Genomic DNA, 19,217 nt, shown 5'->3' with positions numbered 1-19,217 from the left:
GGAAATTTTTTGTACTGGGTATGACATTTTTAGTTTGATACCGCAAAAAAACTCTACTAATGCATTCTTTGTAAATATTATGCGAAAATAGTTTGTGTTCCATGAAGTATTGATCACAATGATGCTATTTAATGATGAAACTCACCAAGGGTGGAAGGAAGAACAATGGGCCAGCATTTTCAGCTGGCCAATGACCATCACTAGCTTGCAAAGCAGAATAGAAATGGACAGCTCTCTTCAATGCAGTTGTGGCATTTTCATATGTGATTTCTTGCCCATCCTCAATCTTAGTTGGAGTGATTGTTTGTTTGAACTTTCTCTCCCTCAAAAACTGCAACCATTTTGTCAACAAAAAAAAAAAGAAAAAAAAAAGGGAAGGATGACATTAGTGTCAACAAATTTATTAAGCATTAGTAAGCCTAATATATAATTAAATATCATCAATTTTTTTTAATCTTCATAGATTACATTGTCCACAAGTGAGAGCAATATCATCACCTAATAATACTATAGAATTTCATTTCCTATATCAACCAGCCAAAGTTGCATTTATATATAGATCCAGCCTCTTCATTAAAATAATATAATTTTGTGTCATGTGTTCTAAATTATTTATTTTTAGAAAGAGTTTTATTTCTTAGAGAGAGTTTTATTTTTGGAGTCAAATGTGAAACCATATCATAAATATCCATCCAAATGAGTTATTGCGTACAAAAACCAAAAAGTCTAGAATTAATAAACATAAAAAAAATTTTAAATTTTTTTAAAAAACGGACAATTTACATTTTAATTCTAATAATATTCTTACAAGACTTTTTAAAGAGTTAAAAAATATATATATGAATGACTACCAATAATATTTAAATTATATACGTAAGAATTATACTATGCATCTTAATGTATATCTTTTAAATATATCCATACATATGCATGAGATTATAAACTACTTTTAATAATATATAATTGCAAACACCCTATTTTATTCTCAATTAATGATGATACATACCTTTTGGCATCTGCATCCCCTAACGATAAACAAATTAAATGATTGGCCTAGACTCTCCAATATTTTTCTCATTTGTTGTCTATTATCTGTTTTTTAAGTTTACTTTTATTCTTGATTTAATCTCTCTTCTTCTTCTTTTTGGAAAATTTGATAGTTTAAAGTAGTGGAGATTTGAATCTAGAATATCTTCATTGGAAATACCAGGAGATACTAATTAAACTACAAGTCTAATGGCAATTTCTATCCTTTTTTTTTTTTTTTTATGAAAAACTTGTAACTTTATTAAGAAGAAGTTACATCATGAGAAATAGCGGACTTAATCAGTGATGAATTTTTCTCTATCCAGATTACATAATTATAAAAGCTATCTAATTCTTTGGCATGCTTAGCCAAAAGATGCGTAGGCCTGTGGCCTTGTTGCTTCACATGGGAGACTTCAGCTGATCTAAAATCCCAAAGTTGATGGACTACACTAGTCAAAATATTGGACACAGTTATAGGCGAGGTAAATAAACCCAAAAGAGCATCAGATACAATCTTAGAATCACTTTCGACCACCATATCCCTTATACCAACATCCCAAGCAAAAGATACGCCGATCTCCATAGCCTTTGCCTCAATCTCTAATGGACCCAAAGGTTGAAGAATTAACTTACTCAATGCTGCTGTAACTTGTCCGTCATAGTCACGGACAACCACCCCTACCCCAGACCTCTGTGCTTGAGCAAAGACAGCACCATCGACATTTACCTTGTATTTTGGTGCCATTGGCAATTTCTATCTTAAATGCATTATAAATCGCAAAATTTGTTATTTATCATTTGTAGTTGAAGTGTTTATATTTTGTCCGGCCGATTTATCAATTTCAAAAAGATCCGAAATTCCTATCTTATTTCTTGCCCAAACTTCTCACTTTTATTTAAAAAGTTAATTTTTGATCTCAGTCATTCGTATCCATTGCACCCAACGCAGACCCACTCAAGTATTGACAAGGCTTTAGGCTTTTTTTTTTTTTTTTAATTTTTTTTTTATAAATTAATTTTTATTATAGAAGAAATGCTTTAGGCTATTTGTAAGTTGTAACGGGTTGAACTAAAGAAGAAGAATTTGGCCCAACTTCTAAAAAAAATTCCTAAGGTGAGGTAGTTCAGATAGAACAAATTTTCAACTCATTCTTTGGTGGGCTGGATTTATAGAACAAGTTTTCAACTCATTCTTTTAATCTAGTTTAATAATTTTTTAACATAAAGTCAATATAAAATAAATGTGCTATTTTCCCTCCAAAAAAAGGTGCTATTTTTCCTTGGATCCCTAAAATAAATGTGCTATTTAACATGCTTTACGTAATCCCTAAAAAATTGGTAAAAATACTATTTTGGTAAACTTTACCAAAAATTTGTTTTTGTCCCTAAATTTTAAAAAGTTATTTTTTCATCTTAAAAATTTTCTAAAGAGTTTTTTTAATAGTTTAGAGACAAAAATATGGATGAAAAAAGAACTTTTTTCAATAGTTTAAGGAGGAAAAAAAATCTTTAAGTTGAAAGACTAAAAGTAAAATATTGTCAATTATTTTGGGACGAAAAATAAACATTTCAATAATTTAGGGGGAAAATGAACTTTTAAAAGTTAGGAATGAAAAACGAACTTTTGGTAAAGTTTAGGAATCAAAATAATATTTTACCAAGAGAAAAATGTTTTGCACAATAAAATTAATGCTTATAATTATTATTGTGGGGTCCAATAACTTGAGACCCTGGCCCATTTCTACATTGGGGCCCAAGGCCCGGGCCGACGAGGGTTATGGCCGAGGATGGGTAGTTAAAGTCCAAATAGTTTTGAGACACAGCCGAGGATGACTTTGTCCTCGGCATATTCGAGGCCTCGCTGGAGGGAAGGGCAAAAACGGTATAGGAACAGCTTGGAAAAAAATCTAAAATATCTAGGTCAATAGAGAAGAGTACGCTGGAAAGTATAACGACCAGAGAAAGCTGCCCTTACTGCCATTCAATACTCTGCACCTGACAGAGCCATACTCTCCAACTTTTACAACCACCCCAAACCACTTTGGATATGGGCTGATGGGACAAGTATCAGTCTTGGAAAAGTCGATCCTACACGTGGACGGAGGATAAAGAACACAAGTTAGTATAAAAGGAAAAGTAAGCAACCCAGAGAAGGGGGCTGGGAAAAATGGCCAAAAACCAGAGCCTCCCAACCCCCCTCTAGGAGAAAAACTCCCAAGGCGAACACGATTCAAACCATGTATAAACGCCACGAAAAAAAACCCGCCGTCTGGTGACTAAGGCCTAACCTTTCAAACCCACCCTGTTATGGGTCATTACAAATCGCGTCCCTTCAATTGGCGTCCTCTGTGGGAAAGGCTTGTGTGTTGGAACAAGCGGTAGGTCGAGAGAGTCCCTTTATCATTTCCAACAACCGATTGTAGTGTTCTAGCGTAAAGTTCCACCAAGGGCTATGTTTTCTTTACTAGGGGCTGCGCTTTGTAGCGTCAACAGCACGGACGGTTCTAGGGGCTTGGCCGAGGAGCTAATTCTCCGTAAACCAAGATCTCATGTCGTAACCGAGGAGTTAATTCCCCCAATTACTTATCAAAATCAAGTTTTGGACAGAACCAGGGTATTGCATGGTCCTTGGACTCAAACCTATGGGGAAACCAACTACTTATAAAAATCAAGTTTTGGACAGAACTAGGGTATTGCATGTCCTCGGACTCAAACCTATGGGGAAACCAACTACTTATAAAAATCAAGTTTTGGACAGAACCAGGGTATTGCATGGTCCTCGGACTCAAACCTATGGGGAAACCAATTACTTATCAAAATCAAGTTTTGGACAGAATTAGGGTATTGCATGGTCCTCGGACTCAAACCTATGGGAAAACCAACTACTTATAAAAATCAAGTTTTGGACAGAAACAGGGTATTACATGGTCCTCGGTCTCAAACCTATGGGGAAACCAACTACTTATCAAAATCAAATTTTGGACAGAACCAGGGTATTGCATGGTCCTCGGACTCAAACCTATGGGGAAACCAACTACTTATAAAAATCAAGTTTTGGACAGAACCAGGGTATTGCATGGTCCTCGGACTCAAACCAATGGGGAAACCAACTACTTATCAAAATCAAGTTTTGGACAGAACCAGGGTATTGCATGATCCTCGGACTCAAACCTATGGGGAAACCAACTACTTATAAAAATCAAGTTTTGGACAGAACTAGGGTATTGCATGGTCCTCGGACTCAAACCTATAGGGAAACCAACTACTTATCAAAATCAAGTTTTGGACAGAACTAGGGTATTGCATGGTCCTCGGACTCAAACCTATGGGGAAACCAACTACTTATCAAAATCAAGTTTTGGACAGAACCAGAGTATTGCATGGTCCTCGGACTCAAATCTATGGGGAAACCAACTACTTATAAAAATCAAGTTTTGGACAGAACCAGGGTATTGCATGGTCCTCGGACTCAAACCTATGGGGAAACCAGCTACTTATGAAAATCAAGTTTTGGACAGAACCAAGGTATTGCATGGTCCTCGGACTCAAACCTATGGGAAAACCAGCTATTTATGAAAATCAAGTTTTGGATAGAACCAAGGTATTGCATGGTCCTCGGACTCAAACTTATGGAAAGGTCGGCTACTTAATAAAAATTCTAAGTTGCTCAATCCTCGGATCAAATACCAGAAGAGGTTAAAGCTATGAAAGTTATTAGGAAGATGGTGAAACACCTTATTACTCAGCAACCTGTGGGGGCTATTCATTTTTGGGTTATATGTTTTCGAATGATTACCTCCTACACCACACCGAGCATTCAGCTATCATCTCGGCTATTTTGGGGTAAGTATCATTTTCTCAGGTCGGCATTATTGTGCCAGGCAACTCTGTTAAGTTCATAATAATATCTTTTTCTTAGCAAGGGCTTCGACCCTAAGTATCATTTGTTCAAGTTAGCATTATTGTGCCGAACAGCTCTCGTAAGTTCATAATAAGGTTTTTTTTTCTTAGTGGGGAACTTCAGCCCTAAGTATTGTTTTCTCAGGTCGGCGTCATCATGCCAAACAGCTCTAATAAGCTCATTATAAATATCTTTTTCTGTTTTTCTTAGTAAGGATTTCCACCCAAAGCATCATTTGTTTAAATCGGCACTATTATGCCGGATAGTTTCAATAAGCACAGAGCAAGATCTTTCTTAAACTGAGATTTTGGCCCTAAACATCGTTCTAAGTATAGAAGTAAAAAAGAAGTTGCAAAGTAGCGCGTCTATTTACGACATATCCATTCCAAAAAGAAGAGATAGAACATACAAAATAAAGCAATGATGATTTTTATTAATATAAAGGGGAATTACAACGTACAAAGAGGGGCTTAAGCAAGCTTATATAGAAAACGAGTTACTAAAACAATAAAAAAAAAAAAAAAAAAAAAAAAAAAAAAAAAAAAACCGAACAGCCAGAGATCTTTTTAAGCCCTGCTCTCAAGTCTTTCCAAACTCTGCTCCATTAGCATCCATATTGAGAGGAGGACCTTCCTCGGTGGGAGAGGAGAAGAAGAGGAAGAAGGAAAAGCACCAGGATGGATCTGGTAGTGGAAAGAAGAAGAAAGAGAGGCAAAAGAAGGCACCAATGAACGAAGAGAGGAAGAAGTAGGGGCACTTAGTCCCTGCGTCAGTCCTGACTCCTAACACGCTAGTGCCATGTTAGCTATGCTCATGAGAGAGCGGCTGGTACTGATAATGAGTGACCCCAGCTCGGTCGCGCCAAAAGTTTGATGCGACGAGCCCCTGCTTCGGATTTTGGCTAAAAGGAGGGTAAGAAGGATCTTGAGTCTCTGCCATCCCTGCCCTGACCGAGCCATTTTGAGTTTCATAAGAACATGGTATTTCTGGGAAAAGTATGGTTCCTTCATTACTTACTCCTATCTTGAACATATCACAATTTAAGGTGTAACTAGCGGATAAAGTAAACTCTGGAGGAGACTAAGGGTTTCAGATGTCAGGAGGATTAAGGGTCTCTATATAAGAGAAATAATCTCTCACTTTTCTTCTTATATGAAGGGCAAACCAGGAGGCATTTAATTCGTCCAAGTTTCCAAGAAAATCGATAAACGGGAATATACCCATTCCACTTCCCCACGCCGTCAATAACTGTCGAATTTAAATAGTCTCGTAAATGGAAATCATTAAAAGCGCGTTTCGGATAATGAAGCGGCAAGAACACCTCATGAATGAGTTCAAAGGGATGTCTCGTAGCTTGGTATGTTTCCTAGATAGATGAAGAGACACCCACATTGATGAAGGGCAGATCTAAGTAGACCGCAATAAAGACGTGGTATTGCCCAAAACCCTCCTCTCCGACCAAGGGGTCAGACAGCAGGATTTTGAGGGGCTATTATGGGGTCCAATAACTTGAGACCCTGGCCCATTTCTACATTGGGGCCCAAGGCCCGGGCTGAGGAGGGTTATGGCCGAGGATGGGTAGTTAAAGTCCAAATAGTTTTGAGACACAGCCGAGGATGACTCTGTCCTCGACATATCCGAGGCCTCATTAGAGGGAAGGGCAAAAACGGTATAGGAACAACTTGGAAAAAAATCTAAAATATCTAGGTCAATAGAGAAGAGTACGCTGGAAAGTATAACGACCAGGGAAAGCTGCCTTTACTACCATTCAATACTCTGCACCTGACAGAACTATACTCTCCAACTTTTACAACCACCCCCAACCACTTTGGATATGGGCTGATGGGACAAGTATCAGTATTGGAAAAGTCGATTCTACACGTGGACGGAGGATAAAGAACACAAGTTTGTATAAAAGGAAAAGTAAGCAACCCAGAGAAGGGGGCTGGGAAAAATGACCAAAAACCAGAACCTCCCAGCCCGCCTCCAGGAGAAAGACTCCCAGGGCGAACACGATTTAAACCATGTATGAACGTCACGAAAAAAACCCGCCGTCTGGTGACTAAGGCCTAGCCTTTCAAACCCACGCTCTATAAATCATATTGTTTGGGCCTTTTTACGTGCGAACCCAACCCTGTTACGGGTCGTTACAAATCGCGTTCCTACAATTATTATTACTAGTCATTAACTTGCGTGATGTAAATTTTTTTTGCATTAAATTATATTTCTCCACTATACAAAAGATTAAAAATGCAAAAAATGATATGAATGAATACAAAAGAGATCTATTTTTACAAGGTAAAAATCCATGTATAACATGACACCTAATTTATTCTCGAGAATATTCAAAATGGACCGAATGAGCGTAATAACAATAAATATTACACTTCAGCTTTTAGATATTAACTAGTTGCAAACCCATACTACGCACTGGAACCTACCTATTTGTGTAGCAGACTAAAATAATTTTTATAAAATCCTAACTTGATTATGAAACTATGCCATCACATAAATTGCTTCGGTCTTTTATATTTAAATTTGATAAAGAATTCATTGCTTGAACGTGCAATGACTTGCAAAAAATTTGCTAGATGTTTTCAGATATTGCAAAAAAATAAATAAATAATTTAGATATAAAAACTTCCAAAATGCCAAAAAAAAATTAAGAAATCAAAAGATTCACTATCTAGAAATTATTGAAACAAAACAAAATATATATGTGACTACACAATAGAGAAACATAAGAGAAAGATGTGTTATTTTCCAAAGAATGATCTATAGTTATAACGGTTGAAATCTACCAAATTGTTTTAGATATTACCAAAAAAAAAAAACCCAAAAATATCAATGTTAAAACTTCCAAAATGACAAAAAAAATTAAAGAATCAAAATAGTCAAAACCTACAAATTATAGAAACAACATAAAAAAATGTGACTATAGTGTTACCTTTGAAAGAAATAATTCATCACTATAGTCATGGAAATCTGTCAAATAATTTCAATATTGCAAAATAATATCTCAAAAATTCATATGTTAAAACTTTTGAAATACCAAAAAAATATTAAAGAATTAAATTGAAAACAATTAAATAAATGTTCTAAGGCATCCTATAAAGGAAGAGACAATCTTATATTGATGTAGCCTATAATAAGATTCACAAGTAATAGAGATAACAATGATTTATAACATGATCCCAGAAAGAGCTTTTGAACCTTCCATCGCAAAGAGCTTTTAAGCCGTTGTGTTACAACGAACGCACCTTCAACTTATTTGTAATAATAAGAATCTTGAAATTAATGTTTGATATGTCAAAACTCAAAGAGTCCAGCAAAAGATGGATTTCAGTAAGAGGAAGAACTACCCCTCCATAGCTTTGTATATTTTCCGTTGACAATACAATGTAGCTAAACAATAACTTAACAGAAAACAACCATACATATAAATATAAGACATTGACCAATCTTTATAAAAAGATGCCAGTTTCAATATTCACTTCGTGGTGAGGGTCCTCAAACATCTTCTCCACAAATAGTTTTTGGGTTTTAGATTTTCTACACAAGCAGTTCTTAAATAGGAAAGAGTATAGGCAGTGGGAGAGTGTTATTGTATTTGGCTAGAAGTCTAATTTGCATTTTGCATTAGGGGTTATTTTTGTTATAGAATTTTAGTTAAAGTAGAATTTTCAAGCTCTTGAAACATATATCTAATAAAGTTTTACTTAAACTAAACTATTGTAACATTTGATAAGATAATTATACGTTGAAGAGAAATAATAAATATATAAGATATAAAACCTAAAATAAAAAGAAAAAGAAAATAGTGATGACGTGGAAAGTTGGGAGAGTTTCAGAAATTTTGGTTTTATATATATATATATATATATATATATATTTTTTTTTTTTGATAATAGATCATGTCTTTTTTATTATCAACTGCACTTGTTTGCATTGTTGAGATAAATTTAGGATAATAAAAGTATCCATTAAATAATTGATTAAACACCAAATTAGCCTTACTCATTTAGTAGAGACCAAAAAGTATTTTGGACGCACATAGCTACCTCACACTTTTCCACAATATAAACCTGTTTCCCGGACTCATCCTTGGTGAACCTAGATTTATTTCCTTACTCATCGAGACAATTAAGTGAAATGGTTTTTATTTCTGTTTTTGTCTTCCCTTTAACAAATATACAATAACTGACAACTCCTATATTTTCTAAAAATTTACATTTTCTTTTATTTATTTTAAAGATAAATTTTTTCTGGAAGCATCACGTGACAGTGCCAACAATAATATATTTATTGCACAATGAGAGCATATGATAATGAAAGGACAATATATGGGGTATAGGCTAATATTAAGAAATCAACAGGTTTAGGAATATAACCTTAAGTGGTTTTTTTTTTTTTTTTTGGATAAGAACCTCAAGTGGATAATTGTGAGTGCCAGAACAAAATCTGTCACATCGTTCATATTTTCTAGGTCCAAATTAGTAATTATTATACATATATAACAGATTTATATTGTAGAAGCACAAATTATTATTAAAAATCAAACATTTTAATAGATTATAATAATCATAAACTATATAATAAAATTTGGGCCTAGAAGTCATGGCTGCGCCAAATAGCTACACCAAATTTTTTAGATAAAGAATAAACAGTTTATTTGTTCTTATCAACTACTATTAGTTTTTTACCATATATATATATATATATATATATTGTTAGTGTTTTAATAAAACATACAACTTTTTTTTTTTTTTTTTTTTTTTGCATTTTCAACGGCTTAATTGTTTTTATCAATATTTTTTTAATTCTATCTTATTTGATTAATAATATTTTGATAAACATAGTAGAATTTTCGTGTGTTTTTTTAAATAAAATAAAAAATTTTCTATTTTATTTTACATTTTTTTATATGTTATTAACAATTTAAAAAAAAAAAAAATATATATATATATATATATATATATAGCGCTCTTTTTTTCTTATCTAACCTATGTTTTAGGATTTGAAATAAAATAGCCACATTATCATAAACTCAAAATCTATTTTGCATCTAAACAAAAAATTTACCTAAGCATTAAATTGGGCCAATCCGACAAAAATGGACCAAAGTGAACCAAACTAGACCAAAATATACTAAATTGGACCGAATGTACCAAATTAGACCCAACGGTCTAATATGGACCGAATTGGATGGTAATTGATGAAAATAGACCCAATGGACTAAGAAGACCAAATAGACTGAATTAGATTAAATGGACCGAAATGGATCAAGGTGGACCGAATCGGCCGAATTATCACCTGCACTTGTTTGCGTTGTTGAAATAAATTTAGGATAATAAAAGTATCCATTAAATAATTGATTAAACACCAAATTAGCCTTATTCATTTGATAGAGACCAAAAAGTATTTTAGACGCACAGCCTCACACTTTTCCAGAAGGGTAAATTGCAAATTACACTCTTAAAGTTTAGGGTTGATTAGATTTTACACCCTGAATAAACTTGATTTTGCACCCTGAAGTTTGGTTCTGTTAGCAATTCACCCTCCACGGTTAATTTCTGTTGTTAAGTGACACATCATTATGCTGATGTGTTTTATTTTTGCCAAATCAGCCCTAAAACTACGTTGTTTCAGTGATGACCAAGCTAACACAATCAAAACTACATAGTTTCAAGCCTAAACGTAAAACATATTTCTATAGCTTAAATGACAGCGTTCAAGCTAAACTCTAAAAAAAAATTTTAAAAAAAAAAATAGAAACCATAACCCCACAATCTGTCTAACCAGCTTAGTCATGGACAAAGAAACTAGGAATGCCATTAAGAAAAGCTGAATAGCCCGTGAAGAGAATTGTCCCCCTTCCTCTTTCAACCATGCCCGAAAGAACCTAATTCCAATTTTATGGTTACCAAAAAAAATATATTCAAATTTTTACAAATTAATCAAATCAATTTTAAACCCAAGAAATTATTGTGAACACAGCAAGAGTATGGAAAGAATCGGTTAAAAAGTGTTTAGTTTCCGACAACATATATTAATGAAACAAAAATTAAGGTTGAAAGTCAATATAATAACATGGGAATTGAAGATGATTATAGTACTAGCTTATGGCTAGTATCTGATGATAGCTGTTGTGTGCAGTGGAAGGCACCAATGGAAGAGACAACAAGGGACTTCTGAAAGGAGTCAACTAGAATGTCAAAGTAGTTTGTGGGTTGCCAATTCGTATTAGTATTAGAGTAACCATTGCTGCATTGTATACCACGAGATTTGCCTGGGTTCACACAGCCAATGGTTTGCAGACAGATCGTGGGGTTATGGTTTTTGTTTTTTTGATTTAAATGCTGTCGTTTAAGCCAAAGTAATGTGTTTTAGGTTTAGGCCTGAAATTTTCTATCAAAAAAAAAAAAAAGGTTTGAAACTTTCTTACAAAATATATATATATATATATATATATTTATATATGTTTAGGCCTGAAACTATGCAGTTTTGATTGTACTAGCTCTTCACTTGGTCATCACTAAATCACTAAAACGACATAGTTTTGGAGTTGATTTGACAAAAATAAAACACATTAGCATAATGATGTGTCACTTAACAACAGAAACTAACTGTAGGGGGTGAATTGCTAGCGGAACCCAATTTCAATGTGTAAAATCAAGTTTCTAAAATTTTAGGATGTAAAATCTAGTCAACCCCAAACTTTAGGAGTGTAATTTGCAATTCACCGTTTCAAGAATATAAACCTGTTTCCCGAACTCATCATCCTTGGTGAACCAAGATTTATTTCCTTACTCATCGAGACAATTAAGTGAAATGGTTTTTATTTTTTATTTTATTTTTTTAGTCTTCCCTTTAACAAATATACAATAAGTGACAACTCCTATATTTTCTAAAAAAATTCATTTTCCAACAAACTCTTGAAAACCTCTTTTTATTAATTTTGAAGATAAACTTTTTCTGGAAGCATCACGTGACAGTGCCAACAATAATACATTTATTGCACAATGAGAGCATATGATAATGAAAGGACAATATATGGGGTATAGACTAATATTAAGACATCAAGAGTTTTAGGAATATAACCTTAAGTGGTTAACTGTGAGTGCCAGAGCAAAATTTGTCATATCGTTCATATTTTATGGGTCCAAATTACATATATAACAGATTTATATTGTAGAAGCTCAAATTATTATTAAAAATTAAACATTATAATAGATTATAATAATCATAAACTATATAATAAAATTTGAGTCTAGAAATTGTGGTTGCACAAAATAGCTACACCAAATTTTTTAGATAAAGAACAAACAGTTTATTTGTTCTTATCAACTACTATTAGTTTTTGACCATTAAAAAAAAAAAAAACTATTGTTAGTGTTTTAACAAAACACACAACTTTTTTTTTTTTCACATTTTTAATGGCTTAATTGTTTTTATCAATATTTTTTTAATTCTATCTTATTTGATTGATAATATTTTGATAAACATAGTAGAATTTAAGTGGGTTTTTAAAATAAAATAAAATAAAAATTGTCCTATTTGATTTTACATTTTTTTTATTTTATTAACAATTTTATATATATATATATAGGGCTCTTTTGTTCTTATCTAACCTATGTTCTAGGATTTGAAATAAAATAGCCACATTATAATAAACTCAAAATCTATTTGGCATCTAAACAAAAAAATTACCTAAGCGCTAAATTGGGCCAAACTGACATGGACCGAATTGGACAGTAATTTACCAAACTAAGCCCAGTGGACGGAGTAGACCAAATAGACTGAATTTGACCAAATGGACCGAAATGGATCAACATGGACCAAATGGACTGAATTAGACCGATTTGGATAGAATTTGACAAAAACTGCGCAATGCACGGGTCTACTAAAAGTATAATATGATATAGTTTGTGGTTTGTAGTTGTACCAACGGGAGACATGAGCAAGTGGGAATTATGATTTTTCTCAAACCAATTAATTAGCCCTGGAAAAAAAAAGGACAAGAAGTTTGCTTAAACAGTAAAACGTATTTATTCTTTCTTTCTTTCTTTCTTTCTCAGAGTTTCACATTATTGACATGTCCATGATCATGAGTTTCATTTCTACCCACCTAAGTTCATAAAAAATTAGGCTGTAACATCGTACATTTTAGCTTACCTATGTCACCTACCAATCTTATATCTTTTGATTGCTTTAATTATAATTCTTTCTAGAACCACAACAAAAATTTATGAAATTTAACAACATTTCTAATTTGGCCTACCACCTCATAATTAAAGGGACAATTGAAAAATAATTATTGCAAATTGTGGTAGATGCATGTGTAAAGTGGTAGGCTAATTTGAGAATGTTGTGAATTTTTGTTACGTCCGTAATTTTATTGTTAATTTTAGTAACAAGTTGTAAATTGCACGTGACCACAAAGCTAATTAGTTCAGTGTTTTTAGACCCCTATGCCTTCAAACTGATATCTATTGGATATCTAAAGCCTTTTTTAGGAATCTTATTAATTCCAAAATTTTGTATAATTAGTATTATGCTTGTGCAATGCATGGTTTAAGCAAGAATTATAAATAATAAAATTTTAATTTTAATTTAAAATCAAATTATAACATATATAGTAAAAAAAAAAAAAAAAAAAAAAAACCACGGTAATAGAGAGTCACTCAAAGTAAATTATATTAAAGCTTTTCATGTACTTAGATACGACATTTAAACAGAAGGTTTGAGAGTAAAGAAAACCTAGCGAACATAAAAGAAAAATCGTTCTACCCTAGAACAATTTTCCCATAATACAAGTTTTACATGATATTGCTAAAAATTTAAATCATTCATTTCATATAAAAAAATTGTCCTGTCATTGTAAGTCATATAGCAAATAAGAATCATATTACTTCAAAAAAATAATACATCTTTTTTTCATTCAAAATTAAAACTCAGCCGCACATACATCAAGGAATTTAGTGAGAGGGAAAAAAGTGAACCAATATATATATATATATATATATATATATATATATATTCACACACGCACATATATTAAATGTACATACATTTATACATAATCACAGAGGTTATTTGAAGTTAATAGTACAACTATAATTAAAAATAGTATACATGACAATTAGGTAAGATATCCCGGTATAATCAGGGACGGATCTAAGTGGGGGCTCAAGGGGGCCTAGCCCCCTTTAGTCTTAAGGGAGGGAAAAAAAAAAAAAAAATATATATATATATATATATATATATAGAGAGAGAGAGAGAGAGAGAGAGAGAGAGAGAGAGAGAGAGAGAGAGAGAGGTATATTTTTTACAATTTTTTTATTTAGACCCTTTCTTTCAAAACTTGTGGGCCTCTCCCTTACAATTTTACATTGATTTTATTATAATAGCATTTGCATCAATTGTAAAATAACATAAGACCCCAAATTTGTCCAATCAACCCGAAAATACACTCACATCAGTCTATGCATTATTGTGCAAAAATACATTTGTGCTACTGTTACTATGTAAATTTACACAAATACTATAGCACAAATGCATTTTTGTACAATGATTCATAGATTGATGTTAGGGCATTTTGAAGTTAATTGGGAAAATTTACACAATTATTGTAGTTATGCAAATGAGTGTTTTAGAAATTATTTAGATTGAGAGTAATGGTTTTTGGTTAAGGAATAGAGAGATGATTTGAGATAATAATAATTGTGGGGATAAATGGCTCGGATAAGGGTATTGGGTCGTGGGCCGTGCCCGAGGATGCCAAAGAGCCTAAGGACAAACAAGTATTAGTAATGGCAAGTAGGTTATCAGGTCGAAGGCGAGAGCTGGTCACGACAAGCAAGTGATGTTGTTTGAGAAGATAAAACTCCTTAGGAAACAGAGTGGAGGCCTGAAGTATGACCACCCAACAAGTACTAGGAAGTGGACAACCATGCTTGGAAGGAGAATAAGCCTTGGAAAGAGGAGAGTCAACAGAGAATTGAGAAATATCTAGGAAAAAAGAAGCTACCACCACATTGAATGCTCTGCACTTAACCAATTAGCCACATTAATGTGGAGGTGATGTCTAAACAGTAACCTTTAGCTTTACAACTACCCACAAAGACTTCAAAAAAGTTCTAATGGGACAAGTATAAAAAAGATTAGTTATTTGATCAACAAGTGAAAGGCTAGGATGAAAGGAGGAGAAGGAGTATAAAAGAGAAAGGATTCCATTACAGAAGGGGGGATGAAAAAGAGAGAGAAAATAAACCACTTTGTAACCAAGAACCTGAATATTCGTATAAGTTTGAGAGATAAATATAAGAACATGCCATTCTCGGACTTGACCGAGGAGTGTTCTTCTTTTCAACTTGTGATTTACCTTTAACTCATTGAACATTCAATGTTAAACTCACTTTCTAACAAATCTATTGTTATAGGTTTATTGGGCCATTGTCCAAATCTTATTGGACTGTGGATCAATTTGTGTCCTTATAATAATAATAATAATAATAATAATAATAATTTTGGTTAGAAAATAGTTGAAATTTCTTGAATTTTTTTACTTATACTCTGATCTCCTTAACTCAAAATCCTAGGTTTGTCCACGATATTTAAGACACAGTTTTGATTTATATATATATATATATATATATATATATATATATAAACACATTATAATTTTTAAAAGGAACATTCAATCAATAAGGCAAAATCAGGATTCTCAAAAAAAAAGAAAAAAAAAAGGCAAAATCAGGATAGTGATAACGGTATGGAATTTATCTTTACCCATAAATTGAAAGTATTCATATGCCTATTACTCGAATTGTTTTTAATGTTGAATTTTTTATATTTTATTATTTAAAAATTATATTTTATTATTTATCCGATTAATCTCCAATACAAAAAGTAAATTAACAATGCCCCAATTAAAAAAAAAAAAAAAATACAAAGTCAAAAGATGTAATGCAAAGTAAACGTGACGTCCATACTCCACATCTCTAGCATAGTACCCCTTCTTTTTTTCTTTATTTATTATTATTATTATTATTTTTTGGGTTTGTTTAAGGTGAGATTTCCAAGAGTGTTATAAAATTACGAGAAAGTTAACGTGTGTCCAATGGTAGTTAATTTAGGAAATATTTTAATAAACTTTTTATAAAAAAAAAAGGTGATATAATTGTTTTAAGAATATTTATTAACATGGTCTATAATTTTGGGTTATGTTAGTAAATGTTCTTAAAACAATGGTTAATAATTCATTTGAGGAATGTTTTGACACCATTTTTATGAAAATGAAAAAAATTATCAAAATATTAATTATTTTTTTTTTTCATAAAAACTTTCTTTAAATAAATTATTAACTGTTATTCTAAATACATTCGTTAACATTTTTCAATTTATAAAGACTTGAATTTATTTGGCAAAATAGAAACATAAAACTAAAAGTGGATACATATCACTGTCATGATAGTCTAATTAATACTCCAATGTAACTTATCATTAGTAGGTTGGCTGTTAGCATGTGGTGGTTGTGGCTCTACATAATGATCGAGTAGGGGCATATTGACTGACAAAGGAGTAACTAAGCATTCAAAAAAACAGGGCAAAGGCAGTAAAGTATGAACAGCGAAATTGGCTTAGGGGGGAAGGAAGATTAATTACTATTAATTAGGAACAGTAAACCAGCCGTAGCATGCAGTCATGGCAATCCGAAGTTCCGAACTTTTTTGAAATGCAATATTTGTATTTATCGTATTTAAGGATTTTTTAAGACACTAAATAACCGCTTAAAACTAAATCTATTTCATATATATATATATATATATATATATATATATTTATATGTATATATATATTATAAACACTTTTTATGTAATATTTTTTTAATGATGTCGAAGCCAACCACCCTCAAACCACACAAATAATTTCTTTTATCATTTTTTTTTTCTTTTTTTGGAGAAACATACACACAAGGGAAGAAATGATGAAATTCTTACACAAAGGCACAAGTGCAAGACCATATAATTAAGTGATTGTTATGGAATTATTGCAGTATTTGCTTCGTTTAGCCTTCGAATTCTAGCTTGGACCATCTTTCATATTTTGGATGCATTAAATCATAACATAAAACCTAAAATTGATATTCTAACAATCATAATAAGGAGAGGAAAACTTGAATCCTAAACATATTTTTGGGAAGCACAAAAATATGCCAATTGAGCTACAAGCTCTTGGATTAGGGGTATAATTAAAACTTACAAATATACCACTTTTCTAGCGAGTAGATTTTCCTTAAAAAAGAAAAAAAAATCTAGGGTCCAAATTCTGGGCTCTCTTATATATATTGGACAATTACAGAAAAGTAATCAAAAGAAATAACTTTGTAGAATTTGTCAATAGGTATATATTAAATTGAGGGTATGTAACCTATATATAAATACATAATTGGAGGGCTTTCAAATCTGCCACCCCATCTGAAATTAAGCAGAAATAATAATAATAAAAAAGAGAGGAAGAAAAGAATAATAGTATTTACACAGTTTACTACGTACGTACTTGAGGAATAATATGGACATATGAAAGGTAGACAGTAGAGATTGAGAGGTACCTGCATTCGCCAAAGTAGGTCGCCACTGGGCTTGATCTGGTAGCGGTTCTTGTAGAAATTTTGACGAGCCTCTTCAACCTCAGCTCGTTCTTCTGGACTACCAGCCTCAGGGTCAAATTCCCATATCTGCCTTCCAACAAAGTTGTTTGTGCTGAAGATGTAAGGGTCATTGCCGCCCTCAGCTATCTTGAGCTTCCACATTTTCTTTTAACTCTGAGTTTCTTTCAATCAAAATGCACTAAGATGATGTTGATACCACTTCTCTCTTCTTTTCATTGTTGAAAATGCAACTACTGTACACTAGTACTATCAAATCATATTTATGGCCATAACATCATAACCAACCAATACACTAGTTCTATCAAATCATAAAGCAATTTTGTGAGAAGGAAAATACTTAATTATTTATTTGTATATATACGACCAAGAATTTAACTTTTTTTTTTTTTTTTTTTTTTGTTAAAAGGGTTATATTATAAACAACTAATTGTTTACAGACATCAAAGATGGGCTTGTCAGCCTACAACATGACACACTATACATATCTACATTCAAAATAGGGAGAAATTCAAGAGAATGAGGCTGATCAAAAATGACAAAATCATCTTGCATACAGCAGCCCCATCTAGCCAAAAAATCTGCACACATGTTGAACTCTCTAAACACGTGCACAACTCTGACTTGCTGCAATTGTCCTAACAACATCCAGAATTTAACATCAAATACATATTGTCAGTGGATTGTAATTTCCAAAAGAAATTTACTTTTTTAGTGTATATAAAACCAAGACCAAGAATATGTGAACAGTATTTAAATGGTTCATACATGGTTTTCTAAATAAAAAAATGGTTCATAAACACGGTAGAGAACTCTTTAATATCTCCAAGAACTCTGTTTAGCAAAAAAATCTCCAAGTACTCTTTTCACCATAAACACGCGCGGTAGAATATGGAAGAGAGGGAGAGAGAGAGTGCAATGTGGGCTTACCTAAAGAGGGTGCATTTTCGGTAGAAGCTGCCGAGACCTTTATGAGATGTGACACACAAAACATGTGGTCTGTGTTAGGAACTTCTTATTCAGTAAAATTGACAAGGAAAGTAGGTGTAAGGGTACTGCTGTTGTACTCTTTTTCTTTTTTTTTGAACACTACTGTTGTTGTAATTGTAGGACGGGGTTTAAATTCAGTGCATCTATTGAACTGGAGCTGTTGAATAGTGACATATGTCTAAAAGTAAATGTATGTCATTATTTCAACAGATCCAATGCAACTGAATATTGGACTTAAACCTCACCCTTTGTTGTAAACTCGTGATCACCTGTGAAGCAATCTCGGACTACAACCTTCAGTGATAAAACTTCGTCATTACTCTTATGGGACAGACGATGAGTAGTAGATAAAAAACGATAGATACATATGAAAGTAACATGCAACAAGTCGCAATCTATTACATGAAATAATTGTAAAAAATAGTATGATAAAAATTGTGATCTTAAAATAACTCATCACCAGTAGGCCATTAGGTCAAAACCCCTCTTGATCTTGATTGTATAGAGCTGATTAACCCACTGTGACTTATGATATTTCTCTATAGCAAGTGGGGTGATACAAGTTACTTAAAATATATTAACTAAGCAATATTGAGAAATATCACTTTCTTTCGTGTAATCAAAAGG

General features: G+C 32.5%; 1 protein-coding gene across 2 annotated transcripts in view; it reads right to left on the bottom strand.

Moving 5' to 3' along the window:
* The window catches only part of LOC126727549 (beta-amyrin synthase-like), a 44,640-nt gene that overhangs the window by 4,765 nt on the left and 20,658 nt on the right, over positions 1-19,217 (bottom strand). The window contains exons 1-2 of one of the 2 annotated variants that reach the window (XM_050433260.1): positions 17,544-17,897; positions 146-331 (exon numbers count right to left, since the gene is read on the bottom strand). In XM_050433260.1, coding sequence (XP_050289217.1) covers positions 146-331; positions 17,544-17,744 — 387 coding nt within the window. In that variant the 5' untranslated portion in view covers positions 17,745-17,897. Of the gene's footprint in view, positions 1-145; positions 332-17,543; positions 17,898-19,217 lie in introns of those variants that run through there. The other variant, XM_050433261.1, reaches the window with a different exon arrangement.

This window comes from Quercus robur, chromosome 5 (genome assembly GCF_932294415.1).
Source record: "Quercus robur chromosome 5, dhQueRobu3.1, whole genome shotgun sequence".
NCBI lineage: Eukaryota > Viridiplantae > Streptophyta > Magnoliopsida > Fagales > Fagaceae > Quercus > Quercus robur.
The sequence above is the reverse complement of the archived record's forward strand: the minus strand, read 5'-3'. Positions and strand labels throughout refer to the sequence as shown.